Source organism: Choloepus didactylus, chromosome 13 (assembly GCF_015220235.1).
Source record: "Choloepus didactylus isolate mChoDid1 chromosome 13, mChoDid1.pri, whole genome shotgun sequence".
NCBI lineage: Eukaryota > Metazoa > Chordata > Mammalia > Pilosa > Megalonychidae > Choloepus > Choloepus didactylus.
Window position 1 is genome coordinate 21,116,276 of NC_051319.1, and position 12,237 is coordinate 21,128,512.

Below are 12,237 nucleotides of genomic sequence, written 5' to 3' on the forward strand. Positions count from 1 at the left end.
AGACTTAATGCTTCACCAGTGATGTTCAGAGAGTCAGAAACAGGGTTTATGAAGAAGCTAAGTGTTATGATTTTCCTTAAACAATAGCTGAGGTTACACAGATACATATATTACTAATACTGTATTATTGCTTTCTCTGGATTGATCTCTTCATTAGGTTTCTGAGCATTATGAAGTGCAAAGACAGAAACAATAGCGATAACATTTGATTAATAATGGGCAGATCAGTCCTGGAACACAACATTTTAAATACACATGAGGAAAAAGAAATTACTTTGGATTATTGTAATCCAGGGAAATTTCCACAGCTAAAAGGAATAGGAAGAATGTACACATTTTAATGATTTTTGAAAGGTCAGTAAAACTGGTATAAATTCATATGTGGATGGTATTATAATTCCTATTTTTTTCTAGTATCTGCTTATTTCTTCTGTGCATGGAAAAGAATAAGCCTATCATGTTGTCAAGAGCAGTGGGCATTTGCATTCTGACAATTTGTGTATCCTTACAATTGTGTTTAATTACAACAGCTTCAAAAGTATACCAGATTTTCAAAAGTTTTATTTTAAGTTTGAAGACTAGACAAGAGTGTACTGATTTTACAACATCCTACATGATTTAAGTCTATATACAAAGAAGAAAAAAAAACAACATCAGAATAATACACAGCTTGAAAGTTTGCAAAGGTTATTTGTGTCTCAGTTATTTCTGTACTTGCTGACACATCAGATGCCAGAAGCATTGAGTATTATATTTTGTAATTTGTTGACTAGCAAAGATACAATCATTAGCACCCCAAGTCTTCAAAATTCACACTGATCCCTACGAAGTCATTCAGAAAGAGAAAGTCAACCTTAAAATTAGAATTAGTGCTTATGATCAATGCTTTTAATAGGATGTAGATAAATGGAGATGCTTGGGTCTTTAATTTCATAGATCATAAAATTAACATATTATAGTGATTCATTGTGATGAAGACTAGGTGATTCTACTGTGTGTTCTGCTTATGAGATTTTATTTATTTTTGTGTGAATTTAAATAGAATAAATTTGCTTCAGTTTGAGTCATTGATATAAAGGACACAAAAGCTACAGTCTACTTCACAATATTTTTCCACATTTCCAAATGTGGGAAACCCTCTGTTGTCATCAATTTTGGGTATCACAGGACAAATAGAAATCCCACTGGATCTGCCATGTTGGTGAAGAGCACAAAGAACAGTTAGACAATGCACAAGCAAGAATAAGTAATTTCAAAGTATTTCTAAAAGATTACAAATCTAATTTTAACCAACTCACTTGGAAAATATTTTTTTTAAAAAAGCTATCAATAGCAAAAAAATTCAAAACATCATATGAAGCCATGAACAATTTTTAAAAAGTAAATCTTGACAAAACATTACTTATAATTTTTGATGCATACTCTATTAAGAATGAAGAATTGTGCGAGATCTACAAAGGAAAAAATGCTAGGAATTTGATGACATAGTATGTGGTTATAAACTTTAAAAGATATAAGGACTATTTGCTAGACATTTAATGTGTATATATTTTGGGACCTAAGGAATAATTTGTAACATTGTTATAAAAATTAGCAGATTAAAACCTTTAAAGTTTCTAATTTTAAAGTTACCAAAAAAAAGGCAATATTGAGGAAATAATTTTGGTTTTGAAAGATGCTGAAAACTGATCACCATTTCAGATGCTTCAAACCAACAATTATATGATAAGAATCTGATGTAGAAAACTCATGGGCATAGGACAAACATATGGCCAGCCAGTCCTCTTAGACCAACTAATTTTGCTTTTATTAAGAGACGTCATTATGATTGACTTCCTCTTTAAATTCTTCATTATTATTGAAGACCATTCCGTATATACATCATTAAGCAATGCTGTTAACACATGGATAGACAAGACAGTAACAGTCTAGTGGCTTTTGTTATGCACACAAATAATACAGGAAAAAAAAAAACTTTAGCAGTGTTGCACAAGACCTCAAAATTTTGTACAAACACCAGACCTTCTTTTCCAGGACCCTTAATTTAAAACTCTGATAATTCTGTGTCTAAGCCTTATAAAATAAATACTCGTAAAGCATATAAATTAGATGTTGAGGACTTTTGCAGAAGCAGCATGAACTTTAATTTGAGAGACATGTCAATGAAACTTCCATTATCAATAACAAATTGTTTTGATAATTGCTTATTTTTTTAGGACCTTTGAAGTAAAATAAATAGAAATCAATTTTCATCTTGGAAATGGTTTACTACTCTGTCATCAGTAAATATTTTTTCTCACAAATAACTTCACAATGTGCTTTCCTGGGAAACCACCACCTGTTGGCAAATCTCAATAAAATTTTAGTTTCACAGGAAATGCAGAGATGAACAAAGAAATGATGAGTAAGTCTGACTGAGTTATCCAGCAAAACAGTTATATTTGGCTACTAAAAGTATTTTTAAAAAACAAAGAATTCACAACTATTACTTTTAAAGAAAACATAAGGTCATGTCAAAATCATCAAAACAACGGCTAAAATTTAGGCTTAAAAGGATATAATACATATTACTTGCTGTTTATTATTTTGCAAAATGATAGTATAGGGTTCTTTATAAAGGAAGTATTTTAAATGACATAGTTACAGCCTTCATCAAAAATAAAATTGCAGATTTAATCTACTAATATTAAATACAGATCAACCCACTGTTAATCATGTTCCATATATTTAAAAAAGCAAAACAAAATATGATACTTCTTTTAGGTAAATAGTAGGAAGAAATAAAACTAGAAAGCATATAGACTTATTCAGGCAATATACAATATAAAGAATATAGAATAGAACCAAAAGGGGGGATAAACCCCACATAAGCTTCAATTACAAAAAATAAAAGGAGGATTATAATATCAATTAGTACTGCATGTTACAGATTCTTCTTCAAGATTTTTTAATAAACACTGTCAGTGTTTGGTAGGCACAGAGAAACAATTAGGATAAAGCAGAGTCATTACAGAAGGGGAAGAAAAAACTTATTGCTAACATTGCAGTGTTCCTTTTATAAGAATTAGTTGAGTATTGATTTCAAAAGCTTTATCAATCCTTGTTTTTATTTGCTAACTAAAAGATTTCTTTTTACCCTTGCTATGCAAAGAATGCTACTTTCTTTCCCCAATATATTTCAACCAGAGTGAAAAATTCAGAAAACAATGAGAAAAGTAATTCACAGTTAATGTGACGTTACTGAAGAAGCTTAAACAATAAAAACAAAATTAAGCCGTTGAAAAAGGCAGGCTTAGACCTCCTTAAAAAGACAGCGGCCTACCATAAATTGAGCACTTTCCCATGAAAAAATTCCATCCATTTTCCTACAGATTTTAGGGAAGTAGAGAGGAGGGTTGTGGGATGTGGGGTCTCCTCACTCCTCCTCTGTGCAGCCCAGCAGCTCTGACCGCAGCGTGATCCTCCCGTACCAAGACCAAGGGAGGATTCTCAAGTGCCGTGCATAGATGGGAGGGTCGATGACGTTTTTCCTGTGGGTGTCATTGTCAAAATTGCCCTGGAAAACCTAACAAAGAAGAGGAAAGAATATCAATCATTTAGCCCTCTTTCCTTTTGGAATTCTTTTTATTAATTTTTTGTTTGCAGAATTTTCCCCAAACCTGAGAATGGACAGCTATTCTTCATCTTCTTTAAAATATATTATAACTTCTTGTTAATGACCAAATTTTTATTAAATTGTTAATTACTATTCAGTCTAAAGAGTTAAATAAGAATCAGTTGCCTAAGACAAGATAATGATTATCATTTTTATATGTCTATATGCCAGTGTTTTTTTTTTCTTTTCTTTAATGCAACCAATGGTGATTTTTTGCTTTTATTGCAGCCTGATGTTGGTCTAGCAGCTTGCTTGAAGTTGCTCTCTTCCAAAGAGTGACTTGTATATACACAAAACTTGCAAATTATAGCCATCCTCTGGCATATTTGGTCTCCACATTCACTGAGACAAGGGGAAAAAGGGTAAGCAGATTGTGTAAGATGATTTTTTTTTAATTAAAAAAATTGTTTGATTAAAGAATTTGTAGGTTTAGAGAAGAATGATGCAGAAAATACAGAATACCCATGTACACCCCCTCCAACATAGCTTTTCCTATTATTAACACTTTGCATTAGTGTGGTACCTTTGTTACAATTGATGAAGCAATGTTTATATTAAGTATGGTATTAGCTGTAGTCCATAGTTTACATTAGAGTTCACTGTGTTGTACAGTTTTATGTTTTTTTTTTTTTTATTCTGGTAACATATACCCAACTTAAGATTTCCTCTTCTAACTACATTCAAATATACAATTCAGTGGTGTTAATTAATGTTATGCTACCGTTACCCCCATCCATTACCAAAACTATCCCATCACCCCAAACAGAAATTCTCTGTCAGTGAAGCATTAATTCCCCAATTCCTACCCCAATTTGGCCCCCAGTAACCTGTATTCTAGCTTCCAACTCCTTGAATTTCCAGAGTCTAATTATTTCATATCACAGACGTCATACAATATTTGTCCTTTAGTGTCTAGCTTATTTCACTTAAGATGATGTCTTCAAGGTTCATCCCCATGTCGTTGCATGTATCAGAAGTTCATTCCTTTTTGTGGTTGAATAATATCCCATTGCATGCATATACCACAGTTTGTTTTTCCCTCCATCTGTTGATGGACACTTGGGTTTCTTCCATTTTTTGGCAATTGTGAATAATTCTGCTATGAATATTGGTGTGCAAATGTCTGTTCAAGTCCCTGCTTTTTCTTTGTTTGGGTATAGAACTAGAAGTGGGATTGCTGGGTCATATGGTAATTCTGTACCTCCTGAGGAACGGCCTAATGGGTTTTCACAATGGCTGTTCCATTTTATATTCCCATCAATAATGAAGGAGTGTTCCTGTTTCTCCACATTCTTTCCAACACTTGTTATTTTCTGTGTTTTTTTTTTTTTTTTTTTTAATAAAAAATTCTAGTGGGTGTGAAATGATATCTCATTGTGGTTTTGATTTGCATTTGGCTAACAATGTTGAACATCTTTTCCAGGACAGTAAGGGCAGCGTGACCTTTGAGGATGTGGCCATCTACTTCTACTGGGAAGAGTGGGGGCTCCTTGATGAAGCTCAGAGATGCCTGTACCATGATGTGATGCTGGAGAACCTTGCACTTGTGGCCTTGCCTGGTGGTTGGCATGGAGCAGAGGATGAGGAGGTGCCTTCTGAAGAAGGAGTGTCACAGGTCAGGACTCCCCAGCCAGATCCTTACACTCAGAAGACACAGCCCTGTGGCATGTGTGTCCCAATATTGAAAGACATTTTGCACTTGGCTGAGCACCAAGGAACAAATCCCAGAGAGAAACCATGCATGTGTGAGGCATGTGGCAAACAATTTCACTTAAGTGCAAACCTGCAAACCTTCACCAGCACAAGAACCAGTTTTTTTTTTTTTTTTTTTTTTTTAGTATGCAACAAATACTCTATCCTTTCTCAGTATTTCTTATGATTAAAATAGAAAAATCTTAAACACACACACACAAATCAACACGCAGCAAATCTAGAAAAAAGTACATCATGGTATGAAATATAGGGCTCCAATTTTTATTTCTTAAGAATTAAAGAAATTTAGGTCATTTTAAGATGGAGGGAGTCCTTGGGGAGGGGGCTTTTCATATCCCCACCCTCCCCTCACCATGTTTTGAGCCTTTCTACCGACGCTCTCCATGTGACCTAATAAGACTTGTGCTGCCGCCCAGGTCTGGCTGCAGCTTATGTGTAGAATGTTTTTAAGGAACAAGGTATGGAAGCAGCTTACATCACTTTTGTCTACATTCCATTGACTTTAATTATATGACTTAAGCCCAACTGCAAAGGAGGCTGACAAATGTAGAGAAGCATGGCTATTTGGTGAGCACTAACAGTTTCTATTGCAATGTCCTTGCTCACTTCTCACACAGAGAACACAACTAACCCATCTTGAAGAGAGACAACCCAATCAGTGATGATTTTACACTACAATTTTTCTTTTCTTCTCTATCTGTTAATTTCTGGATCCTTGTCACACTATTGTGATGACTGTAACTTATAATGTTCTGACATTTTTACATCACATGTCTAATCCCCTTTATTCTTTTGAGTTTTTTTCAGCTTTTTTATGAAAATTTTCCCCAGTTGATCTTTATGATAGCTTTAACAAGTACCTGCTTCAGACAAATAAAAAACAACATCAAAACACTAGGACCCTGAGAGGAAATGTATTAAAATAAAAATTATTTTAGGGGCAATTGATGTATTTATAATACTTAGTCTTTGCCTGAAGACTTTTTCATTTTCATCTTATAGATTTTGAATATTTATTAAGGTAGTCTGTAACTATTTTATATTTACATTTACATTTTTGTTTTAGCTCAATTAAAGTAGAGAAAAAAATCCCTTCAATGTTTTCCCTTTTAAATTTATGAGGCATCTTATAGTTGGAAGATAACTTTCTTTCTTGTTTGAGATCAAAACACAACTACATGGTCAAAGGGAGACCAGAAAATAAAATTCCCAAAAGAAAAAGAAAAAGAAAAAGAACCTCCATCATTAGATGATAGAAAACTTACTCCATATCTTTGAACACTCTGAAATTAAAGGGAATATTTCAAAAATGGTTTTCTAATATAAGTTGGTTCAGTCTCATATGATCGCAAAAGATCCTCTGGAAACAGAAAAATGAAAGATATTCTCCCTTAAAGCTTCAGACAGTGTGGCACTTATTAATAGAGACAACAGACAAGATGAGGTAATCTTTCTACTAGTTCCATGGAAAGATTATTTGCAGTTGAGGGCAAATGCAAATTGCTATTCCCATCTGGTGGTAGAATCATTTTTCTTCTTGACACACATTTTTTTCTCAAAGGCTATATGTCTAAGTAAATATTTGGTGAAAAAGAAAATACCAAGCCATTTCAAGTCTCGAACTCATCCTGGCATATCTTAAACCATGTTCATTCAAGCCAAATTTTATCTTCAGCATCGGTCTAAGCCTGCATTAACCAAGGAACTGACTCTGGATTGAAATACATGACTAAGTAACAGTGTCTCTGTTAGCAAAAGCACACATGCACAGGACATACTACATAAATACTGAAAATCTTGAGAGAAATTGTCATTGCAAAAGCAGGAAATAAGAGAGTCTGTGCTATCGTGTCTCTGACACTATTTGGATTCAAATGCTTCACTGAGATTGTGATATAATTTAATATAGAATCTAAAATCCAATTTTGTAGCCCTGCTAGAGAACTTAATGTATATCTTTGAGATAGTAGGGTTTAAATTCATTAACTGTCATAGCAAGATCTATCACAGTCCAAAATGTATTGTTATATCACTTCATCTTGGGAAGGAAACACAGGGAGAAATAATTTTCTTTTAAGTTGCTGGTCTCCAGCACAGATTTCAATAAGGAACTATCAATGCAAAAAGAATTAGTAGAATTATTAGTTTTCCTTTTTTCTTACAATGGAGGATATGCATGGAGAAACTACATTAACTCTGAAATTGCAAACAACAGTGATGTTTCTGATTTAATGTGTGAACGTCATAGATACTTGGGTACTCATTAAAAAAAATTAATGAAGTTTCATAAAACAGCTAGGATAATTTTAAAAAGAATAATGACCAGAGAAAAATAGCCAAAATTTACACTGGAATCACCCAAACTACAATATACAAGTACTGTACATGTATTTTATTTTCAGAGGTCTCTCAGTAATGACACAGCACAAAACAAAAGGCACATGATTGGTAATTCTAGCTTGACATCTTGTTCTTGCTGTGCAAACATGTGGCACATACACTGTTTTCTCATCTCAAACTCTAGGAAGACCTTGTTTAAAAAGGCAATGTAGTTATTTGAGGTTATTTGTTTTCCTTATTCCTTTGTTTTGGTTTTGTTTGAAATGTTTTTATTGTTCAATTGTTTTTTAATTTTTTGAAAAACAAAGTTTTTTAAAAAGGCCATTTAAGTTTTGAAAACTTAGTATTTTTAGTTAACTTTATAAAATCTGTAAGATTTCTGACAAAGTGCTTTCTATGCATACCCTACAGTAATAAGCACCTTGTTTGAAATCAGAATCTAAAAAGACTGATGGAGAACTCTAACTCTCCATATAGAAGGTGAAATGTTGTATTTAAGAAAGAAGCAGTTTGATTTAGAAGGTTTTAGAAAAAAAAAATAGGCACAAGTTTCAGTTTGGGGAGGAAGCTTAGCTAATTAGCTGATGACAAGTTTGCTGATGCATTTAAACATGATCATTCTTAGGGCTCTCCCAGGCTTTTCCCCAACATATATGTGTTCAAGGAAAAGTCACTCAAGGTACTTTGGAGAGGTTCCATAATTATAATCTAAGAGAAGATAAAAGAAAGAAAGAAATCCAACTACCTAAATTAGGCTATCTTCCATAGCTGATATCTTGGATTCCATTTTCTATTGTCAACTCTCCTGTGATACAAGTTAATGCAAATCAGAGTCTAGCAAGGATTCAAATCTCAACTTGGAGAGAATATCTGATAAAATAATTTCAGACTTCCAGCAACATTTTTACATTCTTTGTAAGATGAGGCCTGTGTTTGTTGGTTAAGGAGCCTGGTCTATTTAAAACAGGGTGGAGGGCATCAATGGGAGATTGCCAAGAACCACGGGAAAAGGCATGATCCACCCTCCATGACAGTAGGCAGAGAGACGGGGCATTTCTCAGCTTCTCTGGGCAGTCATGGGTTATGACCATAACTTTCACAAACGTTCAAAAATCCTTTTGGGAGTTATTTCCCACATCATTTCTTTGGAAAATCATCTGGTTTGTGGCAACGTACCTTTAAAATTTGTCCTAAACTTAACTCACTAAAAGTTTAAAGAGAATGCTATTGTTCCAACCTTTTGGAATTTGTGTATATACCATCCAAACAGCAAGAGGTTTTAAGCATTTTTATATAGCTCCTCTGAATTTCTCCAAGCTAAAGAGTCCCAGTACTTTAGCAAGGGCTCAAGTGACCATTACTTCATCTCACTGGCCTTTTGGTTGCCCCCCTCTAGAATTCACTATTTTCTGATCAGTGGCGACTGGCACCATATTGGAGATTCCATATAGTGGAAATACAAGAGTCGAACAAAGGTTTCTAATGCTTCCTTTGTTGTTTGCATTTTCCTTGTAAATGGTGTCATACATAATTCTGGCTTTACTGATTACATCTGTACACTGACCTGATATCCTTAAGGGTAAAATCCATTTTCCTAGGAATGTGTGTGTGTTTATGTGTGTGGGTTAAACCAAGACTTGGAAAAGAACTCAGAAATCTGCTAGCACTGACTTCCTTCTCTAACATTCCTGATATAGAACCTGCAGCCTAACCATGGGAAGCATTTTATAGTTAGACAGTTTGGAAGTCTTCTCTTTATTAAGACTGCAATATTGTCTCTAACTTCCTACTACTGTTTCTCAGTGAGCATTGAGCAGGTATAGCTCATTAAAGGAAAAGCATTTTTAAACATATCAATGCAATCCTCTAAAAATCTCTTAAGTTCAAAACACCTGGTTTCTTAAAAAATTCCTCATATGAGACGATTTTCAGACTCGTCATCACATTGGTTGCATTCCATTGTATACTCTCTGGTTTAACTATAACTTGATTAAATTGTGGTGTTTGTTAGGACATAGCATGTAGTTACGATTTAAACAACTCAAAATACAGAGTGTGCCTTTGTTGTGGATATAATACTTCTATCAGTGTAGTCTAAGGTTAACATTCATTACTGTTACATTCCATTTTGGGTCATGGTTGATTGATCTTATAGTTAAATAAGTTCTGGAATCTTTCACAAAATCTCTCAAGCCAGAATTTCACCCATTTTTTTTTTCTAGTATAATGGAAATATTATGAATGTCAAAATTTATATTTATCCCAATTTCATTTCAGTTTTATTTTATTTATCCCAATTCATGGCATTTTCTAAATAGTAATTCCTAGTTAAAATTATTGTCTGTTTGAAAAATAGCAGAAATTTTATGGACATTAGGATTTAAATATCTACTTCATAAGTATATTATATAGTATATGATATAAAATCTTATATTTGTGGGTGACATATAGGACTTATGCTTACAAATTTATGGTTAAGCATTAAAAATTCATTTTTATATACTTAGTCTCAGGATTACTTAAACTTTTGGAGTGTCAAAACGTCAGAGTTGTAACTTGAATCAATGTTTTAAGTGATTTAAAATCTTATGAAACAATTTTCACAGAATTAGTATTCACAAATGAAATTAGATGTAATATTTTCATATAAATATGATGTCTATAAGAGAGACTTAAGTTGTTTCTAATTCTTTGAGTAGCTTGTTAATTATGTTTTAGGCTAATCTGCAACTTAATTTATGTTCTACATTGTCCCATATTGGAACATGCCAAAATTAAAAACCTTTTATTAAAAATTTTAAAAAGTTATCTTCAAACATATGGATAATTTTTTTTTTTTTTTTTTTTTTTTTTTTTAGGTTTCAGTTAAGAGTATGAACTTACATCATATTTTAAAAATTCTTATTGGAAGTTTTCATGTATGAAAATTCTGTTGGTGATTGAATATAAAAAGTTTGAAACAAAAAGTCTGAAGCCAAAAGTTTGATTCTTTTAGCAGACATAGACTCTAGCCATAGACTCAGAAATGTCAATTTTCTAGGAAAGTTTACCAGCATCCTGAAACCATTTCATGATTGAACGGCTGCTATATTATTATGATGGCTTTCTCCACAATCAATTCCACTAAACCAATGGCACTGTGTAACAAAATTAGTTTAAATACAAACACATTCTTTTAGCTATAATAGGGAAACAAGAAACTAGTTTCCAGGTGAATTCCAATATTCTAGGAAAAGTCCTTTGGAAAATAGTGCATACTGAGAATCACATTCTAAGACATGCACCAAAAAAAAGAAACAAGCTTTTGTTAGTGGTAGTAGATTGTGGTAACAAGAGTCTACACTGATCATTATCCTGCAGAAGAATGAGCTGGGAGATCGGCCTTCACTTTAGAATATTCTGACAATGCTACAGCAAAAGTCCTCATTGGCAGAGGAACAGGAAGCTCCACAGGGTCTTCGATCTGGGTACGTCTTGAGTAGAACTGGCCCTCCAAAGCTGAAGATAAATAAGGCCGCAGCCAATCAAAACAACACCTCCACAAGTGAACAATTCTGTGTATAAATCAAAGGAGAAGAAATTCAACCAAAAGGTATACATAGGTACATAGGATTTCTTTGATGTGAAGCCACAGAGAGTGAAAGGGTTATATGTCTCTATTTATGAAAATAGAATGTATGTAATCCACAAGTAAGATATCAAATGCAAAGAGGCTTGTTTTCATACCAACCACTAGCTATAACATATCAGATAATGAGTCTATTTGTTTGACATTTTTGAAAGGAGGTGATTGACTTATTTTGTATCCAGTAAGATATATAAAGACACACCTTAATGTCAAGTCTGCCTGTGTGTGCTATCTTGAAGCAAACTGATGACTAGTGAACCTTTTCTCTAATGAATGTCTCTTTCATATAGTTCAGGATGTGTCAAAATTTAGTACAGACACAGTATTCACAGACATACCTGATTCCAGTAAGCAGTGCAATGTTCACAGAACTTGGTGAAATAGGAGTGTGCAGTAAAGCATTAACCAAGAGAGGCTGAGCTTTGTCCTTGGCTCCTGGGAGGAAACTTCCAAGCCCTTGGAATATCCTGCTTGATGAGAGTGTCTTTTTTTAACTGGGGGCCTAGACCAGGCCAGACAGTTTATGTTAACAATGTGATTTACAGTGGGGAATTTGGATCACGCTATCAGCTCCATCTCTGGAGGTGCTGGGGATAAGTTCAGCCATGTGGGTGGTCAACTACATCTACATAATTAAGACCTAATAAAATCTCTGGACACCAAGGTGCAGGGGAGCGTCCCTGGATGGCAATACTCTATGCATATTTTCACACACAGTTGCTGGCATAAATCAGCACTGTCCATGACTCCACTGGGAGAGGACAACTAGAAGCTTGCTCTTGGAACTCACCTGGACATGGCACCATGCCTCTCTGCCTACCCTCCCTGTAATAAAGTTTAACTGCGAGTTCAACAACTTTCAGTGAATCCTGCTAATGAACTATCAAACCTGAGGGTAGTC

General features: G+C 34.0%; 1 protein-coding gene across 2 annotated transcripts in view; it reads right to left on the minus strand.

Moving 5' to 3' along the window:
• Positions 1-541: 541 nt before the first annotated feature.
• The window catches only part of EDIL3 (EGF like repeats and discoidin domains 3), a 469,327-nt gene continuing 457,631 nt past the window's right edge, over positions 542-12,237 (minus strand). For both annotated transcript variants that reach the window (XM_037801476.1, XM_037801475.1), the window contains one exon: positions 542-3,565. In XM_037801476.1, coding sequence (XP_037657404.1) covers positions 3,416-3,565 — 150 coding nt within the window. In that variant the 3' untranslated portion in view covers positions 542-3,415. The remainder of the gene's footprint in view (positions 3,566-12,237) is intronic.